Source organism: Triticum aestivum, chromosome 3D (assembly GCF_018294505.1).
Source record: "Triticum aestivum cultivar Chinese Spring chromosome 3D, IWGSC CS RefSeq v2.1, whole genome shotgun sequence".
In the NCBI taxonomy this organism is placed as follows: domain Eukaryota; kingdom Viridiplantae; phylum Streptophyta; class Magnoliopsida; order Poales; family Poaceae; genus Triticum; species Triticum aestivum.
The window spans coordinates 47,841,228-47,853,457 of NC_057802.1; the positions used below are offsets into that span (position 1 = coordinate 47,841,228).

Sequence of the window (12,230 nt, forward strand, 5' to 3'; positions counted from 1 at the left end):
ACTTTGTCCGCCAAGGCGACCGGCGATCAATGGAGATGTATGGCGCTGCAGTTCCCCGGCCTCGGCTCCTCCTCCTTCTGCTCCTCCTCCTCGCCGCCGTGTTTTGGGTCTGCGTACTCTACTTCCGTCTGTCCGCGCTCATCAGTGGCGTGGCGATCGCGCCGATGGAGCGCATGGTGTCGTTCGCAGCGCACTACGAGAGCCGCGGCGAAGACGGGAACAAAGATTCGTGCCGGGGGCGACGCGTGTATATCCATGAGCTCCCGCCGCGCTTCAACGCCGACATGCTCGGTGGCTGCGCCAGCACGGACGGCCGCTGGCCAAACATGTGCGAGCAAGTGAGCAACGCCGGCCTCGGGCAGCCGCTGCCCGAGCCGGAGGATGAAGGCGAAGGGGACGGCGCGCTCTCGGGCGCGGCCGGCTGGTACGCCACGCAGCAGTTCGCGCTGGACGCCATCTTCCACGGCCGCATGCTACGCTACGGCTGCCTCACCAACGACTCCTCCGAGGCGGCGGCGGTGTTCGTCCCGTTCTACGCCGGTTTCGACTTCGCGCGGCACCTCTGGGGCTACGACAATGCCACGCGGGACGCCGCCTCGCTCGACCTGGAGCGCTGGCTCGTGGGCCGGCCGGAGTGGCGCAGGGCCGGCGGCCGCGACCACTTCCTCGTGGCGGGGCGCACGGCATGGGACTTCCGGCGCCACACCTGCCCCAGCCCGACCTGGGGCACCAACCTCCTCTTCCTGGCGGCCGCCAAGAACATGACCGTGCTTGTCGTCGAGTCGTCGACCGCGCCCGGCCACGGCAACGACGTGGCGGTGCCCTACCCGACCTACTTCCACCCACGAGCAGACGCCGACGTCCTGCGCTGGCAGCAGAGGATCAAGAGCGCCGGCCGCCCGTGGCTCATGTCCTTCGTGGGCGCGCCGCGGCCGGGAGACCCGCGCTCCATCCGGTCGCAGATCATCGCCCAGTGCGGCGCCTCGTCCGCGTGCCGGCAGCTGGGCTGCGCCTCCGGCGCCAGCCAGTGCCACACCCCCGCGGACATCATGCGGCTGTTCCAGAGCTCCACCTTCTGCCTCCAGCCGCCGGGGGACTCGTACACGCGGCGGTCGGCGTTCGACGCCATGGTCGCCGGCTGCGTGCCCGTCTTCTTCCACCCGGCGTCCGCGTATCTCCAGTACCGGTGGCACCTGCCGGGCGACCACGCCACGTACTCGGTGTTCATACCGGAGGACGGCGTGCGCGTCGGGAACGTGAGCATCGAGGACACGCTGAGAAGGATACCGGGAGCGGTGGTGCGGAGGATGCAGGAGGAGGTCATCAGGCTCGTGCCGAGGCTGGTGTACGCTGACCCGAGGTACTCGCTCGACACAGTCAAGGACGCATTCGACGTCGCCGTCGAAGGCGTCCTAGAGAAGGTGGCGGCGGAGACGCGGAAAGCCGAAACGACGGATCGCCGGTCGAGCTGGCTAGACAAGATTATTTGGTCCGAGTAACACAATAGGTTGGTATAATGATGAAGTTTTTTTTTTTTCTATACCGATGAGAATGGTTGGTCTAATGAAGTATAGTAGCACAATTTTGTGGCAGGCTTTGAGTGATTTGATCGGTAATTACAGGCTTGTACATACGAAAGGCCACGTACCAATCTTTTTCTTCTTTTTTTGTTTATAAAAAAATGGTCATCTAATATAGAAATTCACCAGAAGTATAAAGCACCTCAAACATATACATTAATAAAAATTAACAACCATTACCGCTATGAGCCGCCAATGCCGCTGTCGCCACTTCCCTATCGGAGTCAGCTTGATCATGTCGATGACAGTCGAGAAGTCTTCGTGCACATGCTCCTAGGACCAAAGGTTTGGAGGCGCAATCGTCGTTCTTGAAACATTGAATAGATTTAAAGCACATGACACCAAATCTCTACATCATGCACGCACGACAAGAAACCATAATCTCGTCACCCCAAGGAAACAACATGAATCTACATCGGAGCTCCGTCGACTACGTCCAGACGGACCAACTCGAGGAGGATCGAAGCCTGAAAGATGAAATCAAAGAAGAAGCACGACCATCCCGCTGAGCGCCGCACCTGCGAGGACTAAACCCCTAACCTAAACTACTAGCCAGAGCGGAGGCTCGGGATTCCCCTCCCCATTGGAAGGTAGAGGGGAGGATAATCGAGGGAAAGGGGAGCAAACACTTCTTTGAAAAATACCAATCATTTTAGCAGCTCATTTTCAATTTTCCGTGTGTCATACATTTATATATCGCGTCTGCTAAATGCCAGACACCTGAATTTATTTTTCGGGCATCAGTCACTTTTTGTGCGAAGCGCGAGGCTGAAGGTGGGCACTGTGTGAGGAGCGCCGACCACGGCAAAGCCAAGCCGTGCATGAGCGGGAGCCAGCGGGAGCAAGTCCAAAACTTGACAATGGGGATAGGGGGTCGCTGGAGCTATTCATCGGGTTTGGGGGGGGGGGGGGGGGGGTGGGCTTAGAGGGATGGCGGAGGCACGCCAATAGTAGAAAATAGTTGGAGGAGGAGGAGGAGGGAGATTAAGCCGTTCATGCTTTATCCAACGGCTACGAGTAAAAGTGACTGTTGTAAAACAAAATCAGGTAACTGATGGATAGCCAGTTCCTTTATAGATGTACTACCTCCGTCCTGGTTTATTAGTCTCCCTCGTATTTAGGGCCATATTTTGATCGTGATTTTAACTAATAAATAAAAATTATGCATAGTAAAAATATAACATCGGAAACTATGTTTAAATATGAATTCAACAATATTTTTTTATGACATGCATTAATATTTTATTATTTAAATTGATGGTCAAAATTTGACATAAAATATGAAGGGGACCAATAAACTAGGACGGAGGTGGTAGAAATAAGGAAGTGCACACGGACACACGGGTCTCCATACATAGGCTGCCTGTAATTTTTCTTATGAGAAGTCTTTTTTTTATGAGAAGTCAGCTTTTCAACCATGCACTAATCACTTCGTTTAGGACTCAACCCTCAACTTTAAAATGATAGAGGTAAATTTTATTTATCAATTTGAACATGGTGATATACCTTATAGTAAACTTCCTAGCTAATGCCTTCAAGAAAATGATAATCTCGTAGTTAAACAACATCACTTTAATTTGTATATGCAAAGGTAATTACATGAGAATGCTTACATAATTAAAATTTTGCATGTTAATTTTGAGAAAACTACTGATATATCAAAGGTGTTGTTAAACACTGCGCCATGATACAAGTTCAACTTCAGTAAGTGATGAAATCTCAAAAGATATTATTAGGTGATATGTCAAAACCTACCAGAAAATCAAGAAGTTTATGGTGTTAGTACAGGAGTGGAATTTCCACTAAACATCCGTTATATCCCGAAGGACATCCTAAAAATTTGGACAAGAATCACAAAATACTAATAATTTTGTCCCTTATTCTTCCATAAAGGAAAAATAAATGGGAAAAGAAAAGGAAGAAAACTAGAAATTATGACAGTCCTTCTAAAAACTTTATGGAACCTGTCATTAATAAAGAAAGTGAAACTTGGGATAATCCAAATAAAGTTTGGGAAAGACCAAGAACCCACACAAAGTTGATAATAGTGATGTTATCCTTATGGTAGAATAATCTGAGAAGGAGGATGACAATGTTGAACGTAGTAAAAAAGAAATAAGGACAACACTTCAAGTCAAGAACTATGATAGAAGTAATAAGGTGGCTAGGAAACATGAGAGCGAGCGAGAGAGAGACACTAGTAGAAAAAGGGCCTACTGTGAAGCACATTAGTCCCGGTTTGTAACTGAACCGGCACTAATGCGCTCATTAGTGCCGGTTCCAACGGCTAGGCGGGCGGCGATCATTAGTACCAGTTCGTGGCGAACCTTTAGTACCTGTTCGTGCCACGAACCGGTACTAAAGACGTGGTGGCAGGCTTGTGTCAGGCAGGGGCCCCACCAACACCTTTAGTACCGGTTGGTTATATAAACCGGGACTAGAGATGCACCTTTAGTCCCGGTTCGTATAACCAACCGGTACTAATGGTCATCCTATATAAACCCCTTCGTCGAGCCAGAGCGCTCTATTCTTCCCCTTTCCCCTCTCCTCTGCTTTCTTCCTCTTCCTCTCGAGCTCACACTCCGTTTTTGCCAAAATTTGTGAAGATTTGAAGGCACCTCATCCATCCAAGTGATCACAAAGATTAGCTCTTGCAATGCTCTATAAGTATAGTGATTTGTGGGTTTTATTTTGGGAGTAATTATATATGGTAGTATTTGATTTATATGCAATTTGAGGTCAAAATAACTCTTAGTTTGCATATGTAGGTGTGGTTTACTTAGTGCCTTCCCGTCTCCATCCTAACCACTGTCGATCGCCCGCACTGTCCCGTCGCCGGCACCACCTTGTGGTGAGCCTCTTGTTCTTATCTTTTTTATATAAAAAAATCATGTTTGTGTGATTTAGATATATAGTTACTCGTATAATTATCTTACCCGTACGTTGTTTGTTATACATAGTGCCATGAACTTTATGTATGAACTTGTATTAATTTGGTCTATTTGGTGTTGTGTAATGAAGATGAGCCGGCAATGGATGTACGATGACCGATGCTCTCCCCAGTCCGTTAATGGCGTGCAAATTTGTCTGCTTGCGGCTGAGGCAAACAAGCGGGCGGATGGTTTTATGCCTTGTGCTGGCCATAAGAATGATCAGAATTACTCTAAGTCAAGAACCACTCACGTCCACCCCGTTTGAGTCCGGTTTCATGCCCCATTATAATGTTTGGATCAAGCACGGAGAAAGATCAACCGCGATGACCCTGGTGATGTTGAGGGCAAGCGCCCCAGGAAGAAGATAGGCCAAGGTGATGTGGTATGCTCCTATAATACCACGGTTGAAATGTTTGTTCCAAAACAAATAGCATGCCAAGTTGATGCGATGGCACAAAGAAGACCGTAAGAAAGACGGGAAGTTGAGAGTACCCGCTGATGGGTCGCAGTGGAGAAAAATTGAGAGAAAGTACTGGGAGGACTTTGCAGGTGACGCAAGGAACGTATGGTTTGGTCTAAGCGCAGATGGCATTAATCCTTTTGGGGACTTTCGACGGTCGGTTGCGGACACGTGCCATGCTAAATGACCCTGAAATTGAAAAGCACTACAAATAAACTCTGAAAATGTTGAAAGTTGGCATGGTATCATCATTTCACCCACATAGCATGTGCAAAAAAATAGAGAGGATTACGGCAAAAACTGGATGCACTTCGTGTACAAACTGGACAATGTCTTTCGGAGTATCAGGGTTTCGGACGAAAACTCATCTGTTACAAAGACACTTCATTTTTTAAAACTTATTACAACTCCAGACTTTTTGTGCGTTCAGTACGCACCGTTCAAAGCCACGTCATCAACTTTCAACCCTTTCCGACACCATTTGCTATTTTTCATGCATTTAATGATTTTTTGAGCTAAATGACCCTGAAATTGAAAATCACTAAAAATGAAGTCTGAAAAGGCTAAAAGTTGGCCTGGTGTCATCATTTTACCCACATAGCATGTGCAAAAAAGTAGAGAGGGTTACGGCAAAAACTGGATGCACTTCGTGTACAAACTGGACAATCTCTTTCAAAGTATCAGGGTTTTCGGACGAAAACTCATCTGTTACAAAGGAATTTCTATACCTACTAATAAAGCAAGGTGCGTTTCTCCAATTTTTTTATCCTTTCACCGTCGAAAAGTTTTTCTTTCTTTCCGAGGTGGTACTAAACTTTTGTGCGTCTTTCCGCTAGAAAAGAAATAAGATTTATCCAGAATACCGACATTGGGCTGCGCGCGCTCCGGCCCAACGAGGCCAGCCAATTTATTATTGCCCAAACCGTTGGGACGGCCTTATTTGTCCCACAGGGCGCCTAAGACTGGGCCGGCCCGTTTCCCCTTTTTCGTTGTTCTATTTCTATTTTTCTTTTTCTGCTCCTTTCTATTTCTCTTTTATATTTCTTCCTTTTTTCCGTATTGTTTAATTTTTTTGATGAAGTAAAGATTTAAAATATATTTAGAATTTCAATATTTTTTAAAATATTCAAATAATGGTCAGAATTCTAAAATTTTCTTCTATATTGAGTAATGTTTGAAACTTTTAAAATTTCCCGTTTCCAAATCTTCCCAGTATTCAAAAAATGATCTCCTTTTTAAAAATTACTTTTTATTTTTCAAAAAATCTTCAAGATTTATTTATAAAAGAACACATTTTGTAAAATGTTCCATATTTTAAACAATTCTTGTTTTAGTGAAATGTTCAAAAATTGGAAAAATATTTGCGTCTAAAACATTTTGTATTTTTTGAATGTTCCCTTAAAACAATTCAAAAAATCAAAAATTATTTGTGTTTTTGTAAAATGTACATTCCGAAATATTGTTTGTGAATTTCAAAAACTATTCATGTTTCTAATTGTGTTCATGATTTTCCTAAGATATTGGAATTTGCAAAAACAATGTTCGCATATTTCTAAAATTGTCCAGGATTTAAAAATTGTTAATGTTTCCAAGAATATTCACCAATCCATATTTTTTAATGTTCAAAATAATCAAAAATATTTCTGATGTGACACTATAGTATTTTCTTAAATATTCGCGTTGGCCATTAGTTAGCGGTGCGCGTTCGTTCTTTGCTGGTTGACTATAAATGAAAGAAATTGTGGACACGTGCCAATAAATTATGTTATTTGGCGTTAGTTAGAGCAAAATTATGGGCACTTGAGCACTAAAATAATCAAAGAGAATAAAACCTAAAAAAGAAGGGACATCCATACCTGATTATGCTCATGAAACGGGATTTATGCGTTGCAATTAATAATCCACCCCATCGCCGTGGTAGCATAGAGTGGTCGAAGCAATCATGTCCCGAAGGTCGCTGCACAACAACCAAATGAGGAGGCAAGCACAACCCTGAGACGGATGCGGACCCGGAGGAAAAAAGGCATGAGTTGGGTGCTCGCCACCACGCCGACCAACCCAGTCACTATCAAGATTTCGCGTGTCAAACATGTCCAGCGAGAAGACCATAACTTCTTGCCTGTCGCCTACCATTGTCGAGACCATTTTTTTGGATGACGCATCAATTATTTTTCCCTTTGCTTCTCGCAAAAAAATATCCCTCCCGTTGCAACGCACGGGCATATGTGCTAGCCATAACCTAAGTATTATCAATTTGAATATAATGATAAAACACACTAATATTAAACATAAGAAAAAAGAATCACTGAAAAAATATTTTTATAGTAAAGTTATTCACAAACTAGTGATTCACACAAATTTCAAATAATTCAAATTTCAAAACTACTGGAACTAACAGAAAGTCTGTATTTTTTTTGTACCTAAAGCAAAAATATTCACAAAGAAACTCTAATACAGCAAAAAAAACAACTCACAAATAAATAAAAGAAAATAAATAAAGCAGAAAAGAAAAAAAATTAAAAAAAGCCCACATACTGGGCCGCAGAGGCCTGCATACGACTAGAAACGAAACCTGTAGTTGGGCCAGGATGCAAGCCCGCAAGGCCCAGTAGGCCCACAGGGCACAGCAGCAGTTTAGGGCCAGACACTACAGGAATCAGCTACTTTGTCGTATGCCACGGCAGACGGCAAAGGCAAGGATGGCGGACGGCAAAGGCCTTTGCCGTCTGCCGCGGACGGCAAAAGGCTCCGGCAAAGTAGGCTACGGTAAAGAGCTTCTTTGCCGTCTGCTTTCTGAAGCGGACGGCAAAGGGGCCTTTGCCATCAGCGGCTGACGGCAAAGAAAGCCGACGGCAATAAATGTGTTGTTAGTCCGTTAGGCGGCTAACGGCAGCCTTTGCCGTCCGCCGCTGACGTCACTACGGGACAAGCCTTTGCCGTCTGCCACTATAGGTAAAGCCTTTGCCGTCCGTCGCTGTAGGCAAACTGACCAAATGGGTCAGCTCCCAGGGAGCACAGGTGGCCGCCGCGTGGCTTCTTTGCCGTCCGCGCCAGACGGCAAAGACGCCTTTGCCATCTGCGGCTGACGGCAAATGTGCCTCTTTTTTTCTGTTTTTTAATCCAGCAATTTTCACAGCAAATATATGACATATATATATATATATATATATATATATATATATATATATATATATATATATATATATATATTTCACAGGGCTATTTAACAGCAAACATATGACATATCCAGCACATAAGTTTCAGCGTGCATACATATATAGTTCCATCCATTCATACATAGCAAGTTGCACATACACATTGTTCCATCCATACATATTACAATGCAAAGTTTCATCAAGATAGCAAGTTCTATCATAGCAAGCTAGAAGAATACTAGAGGAGAATGAAAGAAAAAACAAGCACTCCATCATAGCAAGCTAGCTTCCCTGAAGTGAATGAAATCTGCAAAAAGGCAAATAAGAAAGTTAGAAAAAGGTGACTAGAAGAAGAAGTATATGCCATTTATGAGCTAACTTAGGTGAAATGGATCATTTATGAGCTAACTTAGTTAAAATGGATCGTTTATGAGCTAACCTAGGTGAAATAGATTGTTTATGAGCTAACTTAGGTATAATGCATCATTTTAGAGCTAACCTAGGTAAGATGGGTCATTTTGGAGCTAACCTAGGTGAAATGGATCGTTTTTTAGCTAAGTTAGGTGAAATGGATCGTTTATGAGCTAACCTAGGTGAAATAGATCGTTTATGAGCTAACTTTGGTAAAATGCATCATTTTAGAGCTAACCTAGGTGTGATGGGTCATTTTGGAGCTAAACTAGGTAAAATGGATCGTTTGTGAGCTAACCTAGGTGAAATGGATCGTTTATGAGCTAATCTAGGTAAAATGGGTCATTTTAGAGCTAACTTGGGTAAAATGCATCATTTTGGAGCTAACCTAGGTAAGATGGGTCATTTTGGAGCTAACCTAGGTAAAATGGGTCATTTTAGAGCTAACATAGGTAAAATGGATCATTTTGGAGTTAGTCTAGGTAAAATGGGTCATTTTAGAGCTAACTTGCGTAAAATGGATCATTTATGAGCTAACTAAGGTATAATGTGTCATTTTAGAGCTAACTTAGGTAAAATGGATTGTTTATGAGCTAACTAAGCTAATTATGCCATTTTTGACATAAGTAAGCTAAGTACATGTCATTATTGAGCAAACCTAGTTAACTAAGCATACTAGAGCTAACTTAGGTCATTTTGGAGGAAACAAAGCTAAGTATAGATCGTAAAATGGATGGTTTTGGATGTCAGTAAGCTTATTAAGTCATTTTGGAGGAAAAGAAGCTAACTCTAGGTCATTGTGGTAAGCATATTAGAGGAAATAAGGCTAAGTCTAGGTCTTTATGCATTTGTTAAGCAAAACACTAGAAGAAACTTACCAGCGCCCACCATCTTTCAACACCTGCCATGACAAAGAGTAAACGAAATTAGTACAACATAAAAAAAATACCGACATGAATAATAATATGTATATCACTTAAGTGTATCATCATCAAGTACAACATAAAAAAATTGAATACCTGACACTACTAATAATCTCGATCACTATCATCAATAAATGCATAATCATCATCATCACTATAATCAATGACGGGCTCATAGGGTTCAGTGGCATCAACATGTGGAAGGCCACCTTGACGTAATCGATCAAGCATTGACAGGTCATCCGCAACAGTAACCTCTTCTTGTTCCGGCTCTTCTTGTTCCTCCTCTGGGTTGATGTCGGATTCACTGTCGCTGTCTACTTCAATGTTTTGGGGTGAAGTATAGCGGTTCTTGAAACGCTTTTTGGAAAGACGTGTCTCTTGGAAGAATTCTCCTTCATATGTGTCTGGGTTAATGTGAGGTTCATAATCCTCTTCCTTTGGGGGAGATAGTCTAGCACGTGGCGGCACTTCATAAACGACATCCCAACCTTTCAGATTTGGATTAGTTTGGCAGGACCATGGTAGATAGAATACTTGGGTCGCCTGTTGAGCCGTAATATAGACATCAGGAACATCTAAATGGGTGCTTTGTTTGATTTCAACTAGCCCTATATGTTCATGAGTCCTTCTAGTCTCCTTCGGCTGAAACCAATAACATTTGAAGAGTACGACATTCGGTGGGTTGTCACCATAGAATAGAAGTTCATAAATTGCTTCAACTCTCCCATAATACTCGGTACCTCCTTCGCCGATAGCAGATACACAACAATTTGTAGACTGTCGTTCGGCCATAGATAACTCTTTACCATAGGTACGAAAACGATACCCGTTGATGTCGTATTTGTAAAATGAACGAACCTTATAGTCAAAACCATTAGCGACTTGTCTCAATTCGGCGTCCATAGACTCTGAATTAGCCTACAAATTTAATACGAAAGGATTGTTGCATTAGGCAGAAATTAGCGAATGAAATGAAATGGTCTAATAGAAATTACCGTTTGTCTGAACCAAGAGATGAAACCGGGATAGCCGCCTCCTTGCTTTGCGAGAAGCTCATACTCTTCGACGGAATCCTTTTGGATCACCGCTCCATACAAGAATATGGCAACGTATCGACTGTATGAAATATCCAGGAATAAGAGCAGTTCAAAGGAAATAGAAGTTGCGAAACAATGTACCGAGAACTTACTCGATGTACGGCCGCACTTCTGTCAGGTTGTTGAAGATATACAACGTAATGGTCCGCCATTCTTCGTTATCCAAAGATACTGGTTTCGAACCACTGGCTGGTGCGAGATTCCCTTTGAATAGGCTGAGGTTGGATCCACCCTTTTGAGGTTCGTCAGCATTGTACCGAGGCTTCGGATTATGCAAATGACGATTTTTGGCTTCGTAGTGTGCTGTCACGAAGTTTGCCGCCTCCTCAGTGATTAATGCCTCAGCCATCGATGCTTCAATTCTACGTTTATTTTTACATTTTTGTCTAAGCGTCTTCTGCATCCTCTCAGTTGGTAGCACCAACGATTTTGCACGCCCCCCCCCCCAATCTTGCCTCGGTCGGGAGATGCAAAATCAAATGCTGCATTGGATTAAAGAAGCCCGGTGGAAATATCTTCTCTAACTTGCAGATCAACTCTGGCGCCAACTCTTCCATTTCTTCTAGCACGCCAGGCGATAGTTCTTTCGCACAAAGAACACTGAAGAAATAGCTGAGTTCTGCCAGTACTAGCCATTCATCCTCAGGGATGAAGCCACGCAACATCACCGGCATTACCCTCTCAATTCATATGTGCCAATCATGACTCTTGAGACCAAATATCTTCAATTTATCAAGACTCGCTCCCCTCTTTAGATTCGCTGCATACCCATCGAGGAACATCAACTGCATTTTCACCCACAAGATAATTTCCCTCATAGCTGGCCTTCCAAGATTGAACCATGCCTTTGGCTTCATCCAGTTCTGCTTTCCTTTCGGTTCTTTCATGTTTTGTAACGGCCTATCACATAGCGCCTCCAGATCGACTCTAGCCTTAGTATTATCCTTTGACTTCCCATCTATGCCGAACAATGTACCAAAAAGTGCCTCGGCGATATTCTTCTCAGTGTGCATCACATCGATATTGTGTGGGCAAAGGAGGTCTTTGAAGTAAGGCAGATCCCATAAGCATGTCTTGTGAGTCCAGGCGTGCTTAGAATTATACCCCTTAAAGTACCCTGGACGCTCTGGATCTGGCTCAAGAGCGTTTAACTGATCCAGGGTCTGTTGGCCTGTCAACGCAGGTGGTGCAGAGTTTTTGACAACTCTACCTCTGATGAAGTTCTTCTTGTCTTTCCTGAACTTATGGCGAGGATCCAGGAACTGTCTATGCATGTCGAAGCAAGAAAACTTGCAACCGGCCTGAAGCCAACGAAACTCAAGAGCTCCCTTGCATGTGGGGCACGGGAACCTTCCATGCACACACCAGCCAATGAATAGCGCATACGTCGGCAAGTTATGCGTCGAGTACATGTACCAGACACGCATTATGAAGTTCCGTTTGCTATAGGCATCGTATGTCTTGAACCCATTATCCCAGGCTTCTTGCAATTCGTCCTTAAGCGGCTGCATGTACACATTCATATTTTTCCCCGGATAGTTGGGCCCTGGAATTATCAACGTCAGGAAAATGTTCTTTCTTTGCATAATCTGTCCGGGGGGAGATTGAGTGGAAAGACAAATACGGGCCAACAACTGTATTGGGCTGCCGTCAGACCAAACACACTGA

General features: G+C 44.1%; 1 protein-coding gene across 1 annotated transcript; it reads left to right on the forward strand.

The window, feature by feature from the left end:
• Nucleotides 1–1,499, forward strand: LOC123074065 (xyloglucan galactosyltransferase KATAMARI1 homolog). The gene has a single exon (XM_044497011.1). It carries the CDS (start codon nt 30–32, stop codon nt 1,497–1,499), a length of 1,470 nt encoding a protein of 489 aa, XP_044352946.1. The 5' UTR covers nt 1–29.
• Nucleotides 1,500–12,230: the final 10,731 nt, after the last annotated feature.

Bases quoted from the DNA above. Each gene is read 5' to 3' on its own strand.
- LOC123074065 (XM_044497011.1), top strand. From the start codon at position 30: ATGGAGATGTATGGCGCTGCAGTTCCCCGGCCTCGGCTCCTCCTCCTT.